The sequence below is a fragment of the Taudactylus pleione genome, unplaced genomic scaffold (genome assembly GCF_031769625.1).
Source record: "Taudactylus pleione unplaced genomic scaffold, aTauple2 ptg000046l, whole genome shotgun sequence".
Lineage (NCBI taxonomy): Eukaryota > Metazoa > Chordata > Amphibia > Anura > Myobatrachidae > Taudactylus > Taudactylus pleione.
In genome coordinates this window covers 3752313-3769400 of record NW_028284448.1, presented here as the reverse complement: position 1 = coordinate 3769400, position 17088 = coordinate 3752313, and the positions used below count along the sequence as shown (strand labels likewise).

Sequence of the window (17088 nt, the reverse complement as noted above, 5' to 3'; positions counted from 1 at the left end):
GGAAAGTACTGTCAGATTTGGGGAAATCAGCCTGACACCCCTCAAAAGATGCTCTGACATGGGGGTTCCCTATGGTACCCCCGATTTGGCTTGCTGAAGGTATTTGGTGATTTTAAACAGGCTTGATAGCTGCTAAATAGTGTTTTTCTATACGTGGTGCAGAATAGTATTCAGGAGTATTTTTTTCCAGAAAATAAGTTATCCCATCAAATTTGGGGTACTTGAAAATGGGGGTCAGTATATTTAAAAGTTGCTAAGTGAAGTTGAAAAAATCGTGAAAAATCCACCTGCCGCAAACACCTGCAATAAAAAAACCGCTTGGGGCATACTTGGGGACCCCCCAGAGTCAAGTTTGCTAGTTTTTAACTTTGTCCCCCAACATTTTTTTTTTTCGCCCCCAAAATGAAAGTGATTTTTTGGGGTGTTAAGTGTTTTTTAAACATTTTTTGACAGTTTACCTTTGGGGGGCTGTCTGAAGGCTGCACGGGGGTTCCCGCAATATTGCACCCCAAAACCCCAATTCTGCACTTTTTTCCGCCTGCTATTCATAGGCAAAACTTTTTCGCCTATTACATTGCATTGACTTTCCACCTAGGCGGAAAGTCTTTGAAATTGAATACGGGGTAAAAACAAAACAGCCCAAAATTACGTCATCAGCAAAAAAGTATCACAGATCCAGACTTTTCGCCTCAAACTGAATACGGGCATATATTGTATATTTATATACCAAATTATGTCTGAAGGATCATTCCTTTGAGTTTGACATCATGAGTTTGCCCCATAATTTGCCAGATTTGAACCCAATAAGAACACATGTGGAATTCAGTTCAACGTTCCATCAATGGCAGGGTATCACCACTGGTAAATATTTAGGGAATTGTGGACCATTATTCAGGAGTCATGGAGCATGATTGAAAGGAGAGCCTACACATTACTAGACAAGTATGTCAGTTTTTCTGGCACTTAAGTATATAATATACTAGTATGTTTGATCCATCATTCACCGGGTCACTAGCTATTCTGGCCTCTATATACTGTAGACTAATCTCCTCTGTCTATCTCCAGCCCCATCCCTCAAAGTTCTCTCCAGCCTCATGCCCTCCACAGTCTCTCTCCAGCCTCATGCCCCGCCTTTTCCCTCTCCAGCCTCATGCCCCACCTGTGCCCTCTCCAGCCTTTGTGTGGTCTACAGTTCTCCTTTACAGCTAATGTGACTATAGAAACGGTATACGTTCAGGAAGCCGGTGGACAGAATGCCGACCGCCGGCTTCCAGACACTGTTATCCCGACTAGGGACGAATGACAGGCGCCTAAATCTAGATGCCTGTCATTTGACCGACGTCGGGAGACCGGTGCCCGGCATCCCGTTCGAGCGCATGCCAGGCGCCGCAGTGGACAGCCTTGGGGGCGGGGGGGGGGTGTTTAGATTTAGGGCTCCCGGGGGGGGCTTAGGGTTAGGCACCCCCCCGGGAGGTTAGGGTTAGGCTAGGGGGAGGGTTAGGGTTAGGCACCCCGGGGGGGGAGGGTTAGGGTTAGGCACCTCCTCGGGGGACTTAGGTTTGGGCGGCGGGGAAGGGTGGGTTAGGTTTAGACACTTAGAGGAGGGATTAGGGTTAGGCACCCTAAAGGAGGGTTAGGGGGTAGATTAGGTTAGTCAATACTTACTTAGAGGAAGAAATCCCGATCGTCCCTGCCAGGCGCTGTCGGGATTTGAACCGCCGGCAAGGGGTCCAGCGGTATTTCATACCGATTCCATAGAAACAGGTACTTCACATATACAATATTCTAATTTGGTTTTTATTTTTTCACAGCTGGTATCTTGGAAAAGAAGCAGAATTGTTTTGATGACCTCCAATGTGCAGCTGAATACTTAATCAAGAAAGGATATTCCTCTCCGCAGAAGATCACCATCAATGGAGGTTCTAATGGTGGACTTTTAGTGGGTATGTTTTCTTTACATTATAGAAATAACTAGCTATGTATTGAAGATCAGAGTCACCCAACTCTACTTTTAGGGCTCCCTAACAGTGCATGTTTTCGAGATCTCCCCAGTATCACAATTTAAATAATTGGCACTACCTATGGTGTGTCAGCCAGTAATGAATACGTAGGAGGTCTGTAAATTATGCGCTGTTAAGCTGTCCACACATCTAAACATTATCCATAAAGATCATTTCAACCAGTCAACTAGCTGGCTCTTTGGAACAAGAATTTTAGTAATGTATGTGAGCAAACAACAATCGGTTGTTTGTTCCAAATGCCACAAAGCAGACTAATTTGGTCATTCAGACAAGTTAGTTTAAAATCGTGATTTAACCAATATGTCTGAAGTTTTCCAGCGTTTGGGAGCCAATGACAGATTGACGTTTGCTGTCATACTTTACCAGATTTTCGTTTCAAGCAGCCAACTAGTTGGCTGGTTGGAAAGAGACTCTTTAGATGTGTGGCCAGCTTTAGCGGTCCCTGAGCACTGGAGTTGGGAAACACTGCTTTAGATAAATTAGCTGAAGAGTGTTATATGGATAAATGCTAGTAATGAGCACCAATTTTATTTTTCAACATACACCGGGATCAATTTGAACATTAATATGAGCACATATTCAATTATTGGAATTTTATTTATATGCAATCATTACTGCAAAAGTGTCCATTACTCTTATCAATAACTGAAATGTATCAGTGTTAGAATGGTCAATTTCATAAGATAAACACTAAGTGTCAAAGTGGTTTTCTTTGATTAGCCCTGTGTGCTGACCTTCCTCTTCTCCCAGTGTACAGTGATTGCATTATATATATTTTTCCTATTGTTTTTTTTTTTATTCTATTTTCCATGATACCTATAAGGAGTAATTAAACACTCTTAAACATGTGTATTCATATCGCTTTCTCAGGTCGAGTGCCCATTAGGGATGCAGTTCCATTGGACTATGGTTTATATATTCTTTTACCCTGTTCAAGGAAGAAGCATGACAGGTCCCACGTATATTAAGCGTCATGTAGAGAATTATAGTTCTCTGCGCTGGATAACTTACTTGTAAAATTATGCGAATAAAATAAAAAATAAAATGTTCATACCTTTAAATAGGTTCAGTTTTTTCTTTTATTCTATAGGGGAAAGACCTATAATTCTGTATGACTGAATTACCTCCTTATCTCAGCAGATGACCTACACACGTTTCCTGCTTTGACATTCAATGCACTATATTCTCCTTCTTTAGTATTATTTAAAGATGAAGCAGCTCGAAGATCTTTACGTTCCCTATAGATTTTGTTCTGTCCTTTCTCTCTAAGAAAAAAAATGTTTGAATTGCCCTTTTCCTTTTATCATAAATGTGGCCTGGAAATACACATTTATTGTAGTTTCACTGCACTATAAAGTCCCAATAAACTCTTCTCGTAGTTTGTAAACTCCTCTGACAGGATACTCTTATACCAGTGATCACTCCACAGGGCTGGTGTCCGGGAAATCCTCCAACTTGAACACAAACCAATTTTCCTGTCAGATTCTGACTGGTCTATTTATAGGGGAAAACATTAATAATTTTAAAGCCACTTTATTTATTTTTTATTTATTTTTTTTAAACTGGTTTTATGATAAATGCAAATTAAATTATAAAAGTATTAATGGTAGCTGTACTACCTATAATACAGAACTACAGCAAAGAAAGAAGGAAAGAATCTCTTGTAACCCTTCACTTCAAACCCATTTCTATTTATCTTGGGTCTCATGCTCTGCCATTCTGTTTTGTGTTTGTCAGGGAGTGACTGCATATGTCAGACATGTTTGGCTTGTTGCTTACATTTGTCTCCACTTTTTGAGTTAATCAGAGGTCACTTTGGGCTTCACCATTGTGTTTAACTTGTGGTTGGTGCATTAAATAGAACAAGATTCATTCAGTAAATGTAATGCACAACTGTTATATTGTTTTATTTATTTAAAATATTATTTTATGAAGATTAACCATGCATGCTTTTGTTACAAATCAGGGATGCAGTCATTATGTCAGCAGTAACAAATGTCAACGGTCATTTTGTATTGTCGACACAGCAATGCCGACCGTTATAATGATGACATTCTGCACAGACTTTAGGGTTAGGCTGCAGCAGCATTATGGTAAAGGAAGGAGATGGGAGGGGTAGGGTTAGGCTGCAGCAGCCGGCGATTATGGTAAAGGGAGGAGATGGGAGGGATAGGGTTAGGCTGCAGCAGCAGGCGATTATGGTAAAGGGAGGAGATGGGAGGGATAGGGTTAGGCTGCAGCAGCAGGCGATTATGGTAAAGGGAGGAGATGGGAGGGGTAGGGTTAGGCTGCAGCAGCAGGCGATTATGGTAAAGGGAGGAGATGGGAGGGGTAGGGTTAGGCTGCAGCAGCCGGCGATTATGGTAAAGGGAGGAGATGGGAGGGATAGGGTTAGGCTGCAGCAGCAGGCGATTATGGTAAAGGGAGGAGATGGGAGGGATAGGGTTAGGCTGCAGCAGCAGGCGATTATGGTAAAGGAAGGAGATGGGAGGGATAGGGTTAGGCTGCAGCAGCAGGCGATTATGGTAAAGGGAGGAGATGGGAGGGATAGGGTTAGGCTGCAGCAGCAGGCGATTATGGTAAAGGGAGGAGATGGGAGGGGTAGGGTTAGGCTGCAGCAGCAGGCGATTATGGTAAAGGGAGGAGATGGGAGGGGTAGGGTTAGGCTGCAGCAGCCGGCGATTATGGTAAAGGGAGGAGATGGGAGGGGTAGGGTTAGGCTGCAGGAGGAGAGGTTACGGTTAGGCACTAAGGGGAAGGTTAGCGATATTGCCCTAGAATCAACCAGAAGTTACCATTGGGTGACTGACTGACTAATTCGGAACCGTCGAACTAAGTCAACGCTAAAACAAATGGAACGTTTTGTCAACATTTCATCAGTGTCGACATGATGAATATTGGTGTGGTCAGTGTCAACATAACTGTCAACATTACGACCATGTCGACATGATAATTGTAAGCAAAATATACTAAAGTGCTGCATCATCATTGACACCTTTACTACAGTGCTGTGGCAGCGACAAAAGGCTTCTATCATGCTGCGCTGAGCTCAGTTATATAGATCTACGATCGAATCTCTGCAGCTGTATATTGTATATAATGTGTTACTCTATATTGAGCCTCACTCTGTAATAAAAGTGTGTTTGAGAGAGTAATATTTCAAGAAATGCAACTAAATAACAATTTTGATACTTTAGTTATCAGATTCATCAATGCACTGTGGTAGTAGTGCCTTAACACCAAGGAAAAGTATATTTAACAACTGGAGGTAAATAAACTGTTTCTACTTCAGGGTCCATAGGGGGTCCACAGGGTTGACCTTGGGGTATAGGTTGGGAACCAAATCCGGGCACCACGCAGTTAAAGCTTTTAGCTCCCAGGATGCACTGGGTCCACTCTCCCTATAACCCCACCCCCAAGCCAGAGGCACCTCAGTTTAAGTTGGTGCCCGGCCGGAGTCGGGTCACCGTTAGCGCAGGGGGAGCTGATTAGCAGCCCCTAAGCTTATTTTATTTTTTTTAGGGACAAAGTTTTTTCCATGGACTTTGGACTCTTCAGAGCGGCAGCGTCGGACTGTCCATAGGACGTCTAAGCTGCCGCTCCGTCACCCCGCCGGCGCTGAGACGCCAGTACAGATCTGGGGATCTCAGCGGGACCCCAGAGTCTGTACTAGCCGGACTCTGTGGGCACCCAGGACTGCTGCCGGATCCACGGGGAGCAGGTAAGGTCGCGGATCACCGCTTGCGGTGATCCGCGCATTTCAAATGCAGTCCTGTGCCTCCGGTCTCAGGGGACAGACCGGAGGCGCCGGCAGTGGCGGCGGGCCCCCCATACCCCGTGTGTCCACTAGACCCCCAGGGACTTAACGATCGGTGCAGGGAGCCGGCGTCCCGGGGGTTAATAGCCGGCCAGGGGAGGCAGCCTTCCCTGTTACAGCGGCTCCTCCCCTCAGCTCAGCGCGCCTTTCAGTATCCATAGTCTGGCGTCGCTGAGCTGCTTCCTCCGCGGGCCACGCTTCCTCTGAGGTCTCCAGCGGCCATTTTATCTCTGTGGTGCAGCAGAAATCTCTCAGGATGGCAGTTGGTCCAGTCCCCCTGCGTACCTCACCATCAGGTCAGTGTACACAGCGCTGTAGCCTTCCCAGACACTGAATCTGGGCAGTTGAATGCAGTGTAATAGTGCAGTATATTATATGACATGTTTATGTATATATGTATATATCTGCATTGTATGTGACTTATGCTAGTGCTGACTGTCTGTACTTTATTCTCTCACCTGTCAGTGTATATCTATCCCTTTTCTTTATCTGCCCTAATACAGCTGTACTTAGGGTGGTTCTGAGACCTCACATTTATATACTTGTTAATATTTGTGTGGTTTGTCACATACTGTTGCGTGCTGCACGTTGCCATATTTTAGATGGAACTGTGTGTTGCATACGCTGAAAATGGGTCCCTGCAGCTAATTTTTGGCATCAGTCAGGACCAGTATAGTGCTGCTTAATATTTCCGCCAAGATTGGTCAGATATGTCTGACCAGGAGATAGAGCGTTATACTGCACCCATTTTTACTATCCTGCAAGTCATGTGCTGCAGGTGTTAGTGCGGAGGATTTGACTCATAAAGGGTTCTCTATGTGGCGTCATCTGGTGCTGGCCTCTTTCACGACCCCCTTGGGCGGTTTGTTTTCTCGGGATCCTCTCAATTGCGGATCGCCGGGCGGGCCCCATTGTTGTACCTCACTTGGGGTTACTTCACCATACTGCCCTTTTCATCTCAGGGTATCTCGCAGCTTCTTGCACTCTTCCCCTGTGACACAGACTACCGCTCCCTGCAGGGTTTTTTCGCAGTATATGAATTCCCCCTGGTGCCACAATAGTCTGTCATTCCCCTTGCAGGGATTACCACAACAGCCACCCTGGGTGGATGTCGTTTTCTACGAAACGCTAATTGGCGTGGTTGACGCCCTGTGGTTACTTCCCAGTTGGCTCTGCCGTGAACTGGGTACTGTTCGGGGCTCTTTCCCTCTTACACGGGGGGAAGCCTATTTCAGGTATTATTATCCCTGCTTTAGGGCTGGTAGCAGGTCCATTCTGGTTAGAGTGAATGTTGACCTGCACCTGTATCATACACCCTCAGTATTGCGTGCCTTCGGGTTCCCTGTTGCTGACTAGCGGGTGGATCGCATAGCGGGACTCTGGCTGTTGCCAGATAGGAGGTGTTACAACAGTGTTTGGCCTCCTGTCCCAAATTCCCTGAGGGTCATCACGAGCCCCTCCTGGGGTGGATGGGCGTGTTACTCGTCTGATTACAGACGTTACTACGCCTCCCATTCCTGCGTGGTCGGATTCTTCGGATCCGTAGGTGGTAACTCTGCCTGAAATCAGTATACTTGCTTTCAGGAGTTGTTACCCATCCTACCATGGCTATAGCATGGTTGGTTAATACTATTGCATATTGGGTTGATGCATTTGTAACGTTTTTTCCCCTCCAACACGTCGGGGGTTCAAATGTATTTGGTCGCTCACGTAATATATGCTGTTGTCATAGGTGGAAATGCCTATATTGGATACCAGTCTCCTAACTTTCAGAGTTCCGGCTGCGACTGTATCCTCCGTAATACCCTATGGCTGCGCTCTGGGAATGCAGAGGTGCAGATACCATCTTTAGGGTTGATATTGTTTGGTCCTGACCTTGACAAGATTGTAGTAACATTGGCAGTATTACTAACGACAAGTTTACCGCTTTCAGCTATGCCCACTACAAGGCCTCAGACTAAGTCTGTTAAGTCTTTTTTGTCCTCTGGGTCAGCCTAAAGGTCTGTTTCTTCGTAGACTGTCGGCATCTACAAGGGCCGACATATCCAGTACCGAGCAGGCCTGGACTGCCAGCCGATCCTGCTTCTGAACCTACGGATATCTCTTCAGCCTGACGGGACAGGCCTACTCTGGGAGATACCGATTTTCTCAGTTCGCCCGGTATTAGCTCCAGATGGAACGAGTTTTTTCTGTCGGATAACTGTTCAAACGATGATACTCTCTCCGGAGGCAAGTCGGTCCCTGTCCGGGTGGCTATGGCCATCTCGTCCAGGGTTTTCTTTGCTATGGACAGTGTCTGGATCGAATCCTTTTCAGTGCAGTTGGACGTCTGTCGATTCCACCCTGTCAATTAACTTACTCTGGCATAACTCTTGTTTCCCGGTGAACCTGAAAAGGTTCAGTCCGACAGGGTCAGGACAGTGGCTTCCTTTTTAGCAACACTGTTCGTTTGGTGGCAATGACAGGTATGTCACATATTCGGACATAGTCCGAGGGTCTCCTCCCGACCATCTCGGCAGCGTTCATTTCAGGAGCTCTCCATTGGGAAGCGGGAGTCCTCAGCCGTCACGACGTGCATCCCGGGGACTAGTCTCTTCCCCAAGAGAGGTTTCATCTCCTGGTGAGCAGGGGGGGCCCCCCTGAGGTGACCCTCATGGCCTTCTGACTTTATCACACTATGGTGTTACAGTCCAGCTCTGGGGATTCTGAAGCAACCTTCAGCGACTCTTTGTCGGTGAAGTGGTCCTTCCACTTTGTGTACCTGTGTTCTCCGGTCTCCCTTCTTCCTCGAGGTCTTTGGAAGTGTTTTCAATCGAGACGGAGATGCTTTCCTGCTGGTGGCTCCTGATTGCCCCAGATGTCAGGGGTACTTGGATCTTCGGAGTCTCTACATCGATACTCCATCCCTGATGCTTCACTGCCCGGACCTGTTGTCTCAGGGTCCTTGGTTTTGCCTTGGACCTGGGTCGTTTGTCTTTGACTGTGTCCTTACAGTGGTCTTACGGCTTCCCTGGCTTTGTCATCGTTGGAATGATTAGAGCACATGGATCAGCTTTTGCTGGGACCTACCACAAACTGTGGCAGCCATAAATCTTATGGTATTGTACCTGTCGATACAATCCTCCGGTGTCCAGGATTTCCAGATATTCTGGCATTCCTTCCGGCTGGCTTGGGTTTCACACTTGGCCTGGTCTTCCTGACAGTGCGGATCTCTACACTGTCAGTATGGTTAAGATATGGAATTGCTCCACTCTGGTATCCAGTTCATCCTTTGGAGTGTTTTCTTGATTATGCCTCCATTTGTCCTCCCTAGGGACTCCTTGGGAGTAAGTAGTGGTTCTTCGTTACCTCCGGGGACAGTCAATGGAACCGCTGGTTGTGATAGCCATTACATGGTCTATTGCTTAGGCTCTCTCTTTCTCTCAGGGTGTTTATATCAACCAGGAGAGTGTCTGAATTGGGAGCGTTCTCATGTGGCTCCCTCTTCTGGAGGGCATCATGTCAGGGTGGGAGTTGCTCTCGCCCTGTGTTTCTTCTTAGTGGTTTTCAGGTTCCATATTATTCTGGAACTTATGGTACGGCCATTCTGTCCCCAGTCCTCTCGGCTGGTGTGGCCTCATTGACTGTGGTCTGGCCTCTTTGGATTTATGTGATCCGTTCAGGTTCCTTACGGAAATCGGACTCCTTATTGGTGGTCTGAGATTTCTGGTTTTCACAGGAAAGGATGGCCGGCCTATAACCAAATGTTGGCTGGATGGCCTCGTAGGTCTTCCTCAGGGGCCTACCCATGGATAGGCCTTCCTGTTGTTGATGCTTGTTTTTTCTCGGGCCATGTGACCCTCGTGTGCGGCTCGCTGTGGCGCCTCGGCTGTTTTGCCTTACTAGGTGGCCACGTGGTCTTCTGTCCACACCTTTTTAAGGTTCTAGGCATTGGTTTCCTTTGCCTCTCAGGATGCTTCCTTTTTGGCGACGGATTCTCCTCTCAGCACAGGAGCGTCCCCACCCTTGGTTGAACTGCTTTGGGACATCCCCAAGGTCAACCCTGTGGACCCCCTTGGACCCTGAAGTAGAAAACAAGAGATATGGTAAGAACTTACCTTTGTTATCTCTGTTTCTACGAAGTCCATAGGGTCCACAGGGCGCCCGCCCTGACTCACCTGGCTTCATATGGGCTGTGTGGCTGGTCACCGGTTTTCCGTCTCCCATTTCGGTGAGTATGGTTATTGAGTGTTCCAGTTTTCTCTCTCTTTTTCTCTCCTCCTCCGGCCTTTGGCTACTTACAAACTGAGGTGCCTCTGGCTTGGGGGTGGGGTTATAGGGAGAGTGGACCCAGTGCATCCTGGGAGCTAAAAGCTTTAACTGCGTGGTGCCCGGATTTGGTTCCCAACCTATACCCCAAGGTCAACCCTGTGGACCCTATGGACTTCGTAGAAACAGAGGTAACAAAGGTAAGTTCTTACCATATCTCTTGTTATTACACACAATGAGGCAATGCTACAAAATTAGCTAAATATACTGTTATGTACTATGGAAACCCTCAACTTCTTTATTTTAAGCCACTTTTCCACCTCTTTCATTAACACAACTATCCAATTTTATTATATTCTCTCCAAATATTTTGTGATCCTGTAAAATTAGGAGTCAAAGGCTGAATACATGATATCATTATTCATTTATAAAGCGTATGAAGTTTAATAATTTCAGTTTAAAATTGGAATCCTAGTGCCTCTAAATAATACTCTCTCCTATTTCCCTGTTTATGGCCTTCTTTTGTTCCAGCTATATTTAGCTTGAAGCAATAGTTGCAGTTAACTGGGTTTTTTCTTGTTTGTTTTTTTTTAAAAAGGTAAGTTTTCAGTAAGTTGTGTATAACATGACTTGTAGCTGGAAATGCTCGCAGTATATTTTTGCTTAACAATCTCCGGAAAATAAATTTGCAAGGTACAGTTCTGCTAATAAGCTGGAGATAAGTGAAGATGGAAGTTTGATAATCTAAAGCACTTTTACTTCAATGCATGATTTATAAGGCTTTACTGTATCTAAAAGTTTTATGTCGATATTGTTTTGTAGCTGCTTGTGCCAATCAGCGGCCTGATCTATTTGGATGCGCCATTGCTCAAGTTGGTGTGATGGACATGTTAAAGTTCCACAAGTTTACTATTGGCCATGCATGGACAACAGACTATGGCTGCTCGGACCATAAAGAACACTTTGACTGGCTGTCCAAGTAAGTTTCAAATGTGGTATATTTTAGTATCTGAATTTCCTTATTGTGTTAACTTTTAGCGTTGTGCTTCACTACACAAAGTGCATCTAATTTGCTTGCTTTCAGAGCATAGTTACTGTATAAACTCATTGCTTGACTTAAGCAGTAATGTATTTGGAAATATACAAAAACATGACTGCAATTTACCAATATAGATCATCCCCTACTACCCAAGTACTATTACTGCTATTTACTACCTTTATAAAGTTAATGTAGATGTGTACATTTTTGAAGTACTGATGGGATGCACTTGTGAGAACACATATGAGGTACTGTATCCTCTTTACTGCAATACAAGTTTAATACGCAATCAATTAACTAAATGCAAAGTGAATGAACAGAAGGGAAATCTAAATCAAATCAGTTTTTGGTGTGACCACCCTTTGCCTTCAAAACGGCATCAGTTCTTCTTGGTACACTTGCACAGAGTTTTTGAAGGAGCTCTGCAGGGAGATTGTTCCAAACATCTTAGAGCATTAACCACAGATCTTCTGTTGATGTAGGATGCTCAAATCCTTCTGTCTCTTCATGTAATCCCAGACAGACTCGATTGTTATAATCAGGGCTCTGTGGGGGCCATATCATCACTTACAGGACTCCTTTATGCTGAAAATAGTTCTTAATGACATTGGCTGTATGTTTGGGGTTGTTGTCCTGCTGCAAAATAAATTTGGAGCCAATCAGACTCCTCCCTGATGGTATTGCATGATGGATAAGTACCTGCCAGTATTTCTCAACATTGAGAACACCATTAATGCTGACCAGATCCCCAACTCCATTTGCTGAAATGTAGCCCCAAACTTCCAAGGAACCTCCACCGTGCTTCACTGTTGCCTGTAGACACTCATTATTGTACCGCTAAGTCTTTCCGTCTTGTCCATACTGCTGCTGCTTACCTACTGCTCCAGCTTCCCATAATCCTCGGAGTCCCTTAACCCAATCTCGCTGTATGAAGCCAAAAGGACAATAACCGCTTCACAAACTAATCAATTAAAAGATTATCAAACCTATGAAATCAACTTGTTTAAAAAAACAAACCTGACTTGCTGACATGGTGATGTGATGCATTTTTTCCAAAGACATACAGTACATTTTACATTTGTCATTTAATTATTTTAGTAGAACAAGTAACTATTCTTACTAAGAAGTAATCTGATAGTTTTGTAGCATACAGTTTCTACAGTATGCACTAAATGATAATGTGTACTGCTAAATGCAGAGAACTTGAAATCCTATACTGTAAGCACTTATTGATTGCATTTTAATGGTATACATTAGCACTGATACAGCAGGGAAAAAATACTGTGCCGGATGCTGAGAGATGTGTTCTCAGTCACACTGCATTTTTAATGGTGTTGCCTACATCCGAGAACCTATGAAATATAATGTTGCTGATATCAGGTTTGTATTGTGCGCATCTTCCCATGAACTACTTGATGTGGTGGATAATACTTTTATGGCATATGTTTAATATGATGCAGCGTGTTGTGGTGTTGGTTGCATGCTGTGGCTGTTATGGTGTCCTGGAATGGTCAGTGATTGTGGCTTCTACTTTGTTTAATATTGCTTACAGAGGCCCAAAACAATATGCTTTCTAGATTACCATCTGATTGAAAGCAAAAAACCTGCACTGCTGATAAATGCAATTGTGACAGTATGTGCAGTTATTAGCCACCAGACTTAGAAGTTCCTATGTTATCTAATTGATTGTGCTGCCAATGAACTGGATCTATGAAATCATTGAAATGTGCTGACCAATGTATGTGGTCAAATTGAACAAAGATCTAGTTCACTGCTATGGTATACAACTTGGTATACCAGAGGCACCTTAACCGATATCACCATTTATGATGTCACCTCCTGAAAGGGAACAGTGATACTCATGAAAGTGCCAAGTCTACATACAGTTGCTAACCGCAAACAAATTCAATTAAGGTGGATTGCCATCTCGAAGAGGACAAATAAAATACAGTCTGTGTGTGTGTATGTATATATATATATATATATATATATGTATGTATGTATGTGTGTATATATATATATATATATATATCTTGACAAAAACGCAAATTAAAGGCGTTGAAATGTATGTGTGTATGTATGTATATAGTGTTCCCTCTAGCTCCGGCGGCAGGCAGGGCGCCGGAGCTAGAGAGGGCAATGTTGTGCGCGCGCGCCCGAAAAGGGGGCGTGGTTATGAAAAGGTGGCATGTCTATAAGACGCGTACCCTTTTCGTCATACTTGGGGGCGTGCCCGGCGCTTACGGACATGCCGGGCAGCCCCCAAGCGCTGCATGCGCCCGGCGTCTATTCTCCGGCGGTGACCGGATCACCGCATGTTTGTCCTTCCGCGGGTGAGAACGGCTCCCGCAGGCTGTTAGGGCAGGGCGCTTTTTGCCCTCCTCCTGGAGGGCAGGGTGCTTTTTGCCCTCCAGAAGGCGCGCCCTGCTAAAACAGCCTAGCGGGAACACTATGTATATGTGTGTGTGTGTATGTGTGTGTGTGTATATATATATATATATAATCTTGACAAAAAAGCGTTCATGTGAATAGGATAGAGTACATAGCAGTATGTGCTCAGGGCACACAGCGGCATTGGTGTGAGTGGTGGGTGATGGCGCTGATGCCACCAGTCTGTATAGTGCTGCTGGTCACGTATCCACTCTTGCAACAGGGCCCCTATGCAAAGCAATATAACTATAACACCTCAAATAAAAGCAAGTGTTGGCAGAGCATCTGTACTTGGGACACTCTGGAGCGGTCTCTAAGACTTGTAGTGGAATTTGGACAACAGGTGCTTCGAGAATGCGCTAACCGTTTATTGAAAGAAATATTGCATATTTTGTCACCAGGAGCACAGTTGCAACACAACTCACTTGAAAGGCATTACAGTTGTTCAGGGTGTCCTTCATTATGGTCAATAACATGATTCCCTATAGCAGAACACAACATATCAGGTGGAATAGCCAGCACATGACCTCTAATGCGGTCTCTCAGATCTGATGTCGGTTTCTCTTTTTTTTTTTTGTAAGAACCAGACAAATAACATGGGGTGAAGTCCAGTGATTAGGGTGGTCAAGATATCAGAATGTATCAGCTGATGATCCAATTTGACACCTTGGCCATTCCAATAACCTCACCCCATTCCCATTCAACGTTTGACTTTTTTTTTAGTTGTTTTAGTTTTTTTTAAGAACCAGGTGACAGGGGTTTCACTGGCTCTAAGTGCTGCCAGGGCTCAGAATACAGTCATGTGCAGTCAAACAGCACTGGGGGGAGAAGAGAGACTGTGTCTGGAAGTCAAGCAGCCAGCTCTGTCCACCTGCTATATAGACATTGAGGAGGATTATATAATAGAGATATACAGTTCCTTGAAACCCTATTCAACCCATTAAAATGTCAGCAGATTTGTCTGTACTATGAAAGAGAGACAGATTGTTCCAGACAGTATTTTTATTGTGAACCAGATTCTTAAAATCCATTTTCAAACTCGTACAAACAATATTTTTAGTTTTAGTGTTTTTTTTTTTTAATCTGCTGACAAGTAATGAAGTATAAGTATTCAACCTATGCAAAAAACGCTTTTGCTGCAATTTCAGCTTTAAGTCTGTAAGCAAGGCCATAGCTAGGGTAGTGCAGCCGGGGCCATAGCTAGGGTAGTGCAGCCGGTGCCATCGCACAGGGCACCACAAGTCAGGGGGTGCTGTTTGGGCCTGTCAAATTTCTATTTATTATCATTCTTGCTTGTAGCTTCCTCTTATTTCATCCCCAGCATCTCCTGGCTTCTATCTCTTCCCTGGCCCTTCCCCATGAGGCCATTCACTTTTTTTGGGTGCATTATGTCCCTTTGAAAAATGAGGGGGGCGCCAATGCTCTTTCTGGCACAGGGCACCAAAAAGTCTAGTTACGGCTCTGTCTGTGTAAGTTTCTACCAGGTTTGCACACTGTTTGGGAGTATTTTTGCTAATTGTGCCTTGCAGACCTGCTCCAGGTTGCCAGGGTGGTTGGATCATGTTGGAATGCAATTTTCAAATAGTGTCACAGATTCTCATTTGTATTGAGATCTGGGGGTGAATTTACTAACCGTTGGATTTGGTTCTAAACCAAAACCAACGGTTACCAACGGACATTGCCGCCGTGTTGCCCGTAAAAAAGCTGCCTGTGTCTTGTTGGGTTTCAGCTTTTTTCATGTCAGTCAGTTTTTACAGCTCTAAATGCCGTCTGTTTTGATCTTTCAGTTCAGAATTGAAAAAAACAGCGGCAAACCCATCCGAACAGATGCACTGCACAGATCACTACAGTCCTGCAGTCAGCCGAGGTTGGTGGGTGATTACTTTCGCCTCTCGCAACCACCTCTTGCAATTCCTGTTGCCAGGGTGAGAAGAGAAGCTGCGGCTTCCCTGATCTTCCCGAGATCGGCTGCAGGAAGACTGTTTCCTGCATTCGTGGGTGGGTGATCCTTTTAGGCTGTTGAATAGCACTATTTCGGCAGTTGTCTCCAACACAGTCGCCTCAGGTGCAACTGTCAGGAAAAGCCCAGCTTGGCGTGGTCTGATGCAACCACTCTAGCTGGTAAATCTCACTTTTACAGAGAATCCTTCTGGATTCATTATTTGGATGTGTGGTTAACAAGGGCTAATGCTTATGTTGTTTTCTTCATGGTAGTGTCCATACAAATGATTAGTCATTCTAGTGCTTTTCTGAATGTTCGCTTTCTATGCCCTTTTGCTTCATCTATTTTGTTGTATAAAAGTTATTTTATATATATATATATATATATATATATATATATATATATATATATGTTTGGCTGCCAGATGTGTTTATTAATTTGTACAGTACAATGCTCTTTTTCACCTGGGGAATAGATGTACAGTGCATTAAGATGCTTTCCTAGGCAATAGTTTTCTGTTCCCGGCTTGCATGTTATGTAATCCGCCTTTTGCCGAGTGAAGTGATGTCACTTCTAGTGATGAGGGATCGCGGGTCAGACACAGAACCTTATACTGAATATTGTAGTGAAGTGATGTTTTTTGTCTAGTCATGCGTCTGAGTTGCACTGTGCATGCATCCCGATTTTGTTCGTACATTGTGTTCCTGGACGGTGACTGGGATAGGTAACGGGGGAGGCTAAACACTCGCTCAGAGATGTTGCATCTTATGGGAGAGTCGCAGGCATGTTGCTGATGGTGGTTGCATTCATAAACGCAGAACCGTTCACATAGGAGGCCATGCTCAGATGGATAATCTGCAACTACCATAGGACTGCTGCAAGTTTTAATGGTGCAAGTGATAGTGCGCCGACAGACGCACCAGTCGGTATTTCAGTCTACGGATGCTGAAAGTAGGCATCTCAGTCCTTGCACATTCGGATGCACGAATGTACACCAGGGAAGGATATTGTAGCAGCATTTGCATAAATGATCTAAAATATACATTTATTTTGATGTAGATACTTTGGTTAAGTGGGGGTAAAGCCATAATTACTGGATGTCACTGTATTTTCATCTATATGAACAATAACACGTATGGACAAACATTTGTTGTCAGAATATTCTGGTTTACATACATGTTTTGGTAGACATGAACATGCTTGTTTGTGAATGGTCTATGAATTTCTTTGTTTAGTTGCATTTAATGGAGCATACACACGGTCAGATTTGTCAGACTTGTCAGATTTGTCAGATGAACGATTTGAACGATTTTACCAAAGTTTTGAACGATTTGAACGATTGAACGATTTTTGACTGCATTAAAATGAATGGAATCGTCCAAGTCTGACTGCAAACCCATCAGATGTCAGATATCATTATCTGACAAACGGGAACGCGCATCGTTGATCGTCCATCGTTCAGGCATGTCAGATATGAACGATTTTCCTTCAGATATGAACGACTGAACGATTTTTAAATCGTTATCGTTCATATCTGAAGGAAAAATCTGATCGTGTGTATGCACCATAATTTCTAGTTTATTGATGTTTA

The 17088-nt window shown here is 44.3% G+C and overlaps 1 protein-coding gene across 1 annotated transcript in view; it reads left to right on the top strand.

Annotated features, from left to right (window-relative positions):
• PREP (prolyl endopeptidase) overlaps positions 1-17088 on the top strand; it is a 126838-nt gene that overhangs the window by 109038 nt on the left and 712 nt on the right. The window contains exons 13-14 of the mRNA XM_088460439.1: positions 1812-1943; positions 10909-11065. Of these exons, the coding sequence (XP_088316565.1) occupies positions 1812-1943; positions 10909-11065 (289 nt within the window). The remainder of the gene's footprint in view (positions 1-1811; positions 1944-10908; positions 11066-17088) is intronic.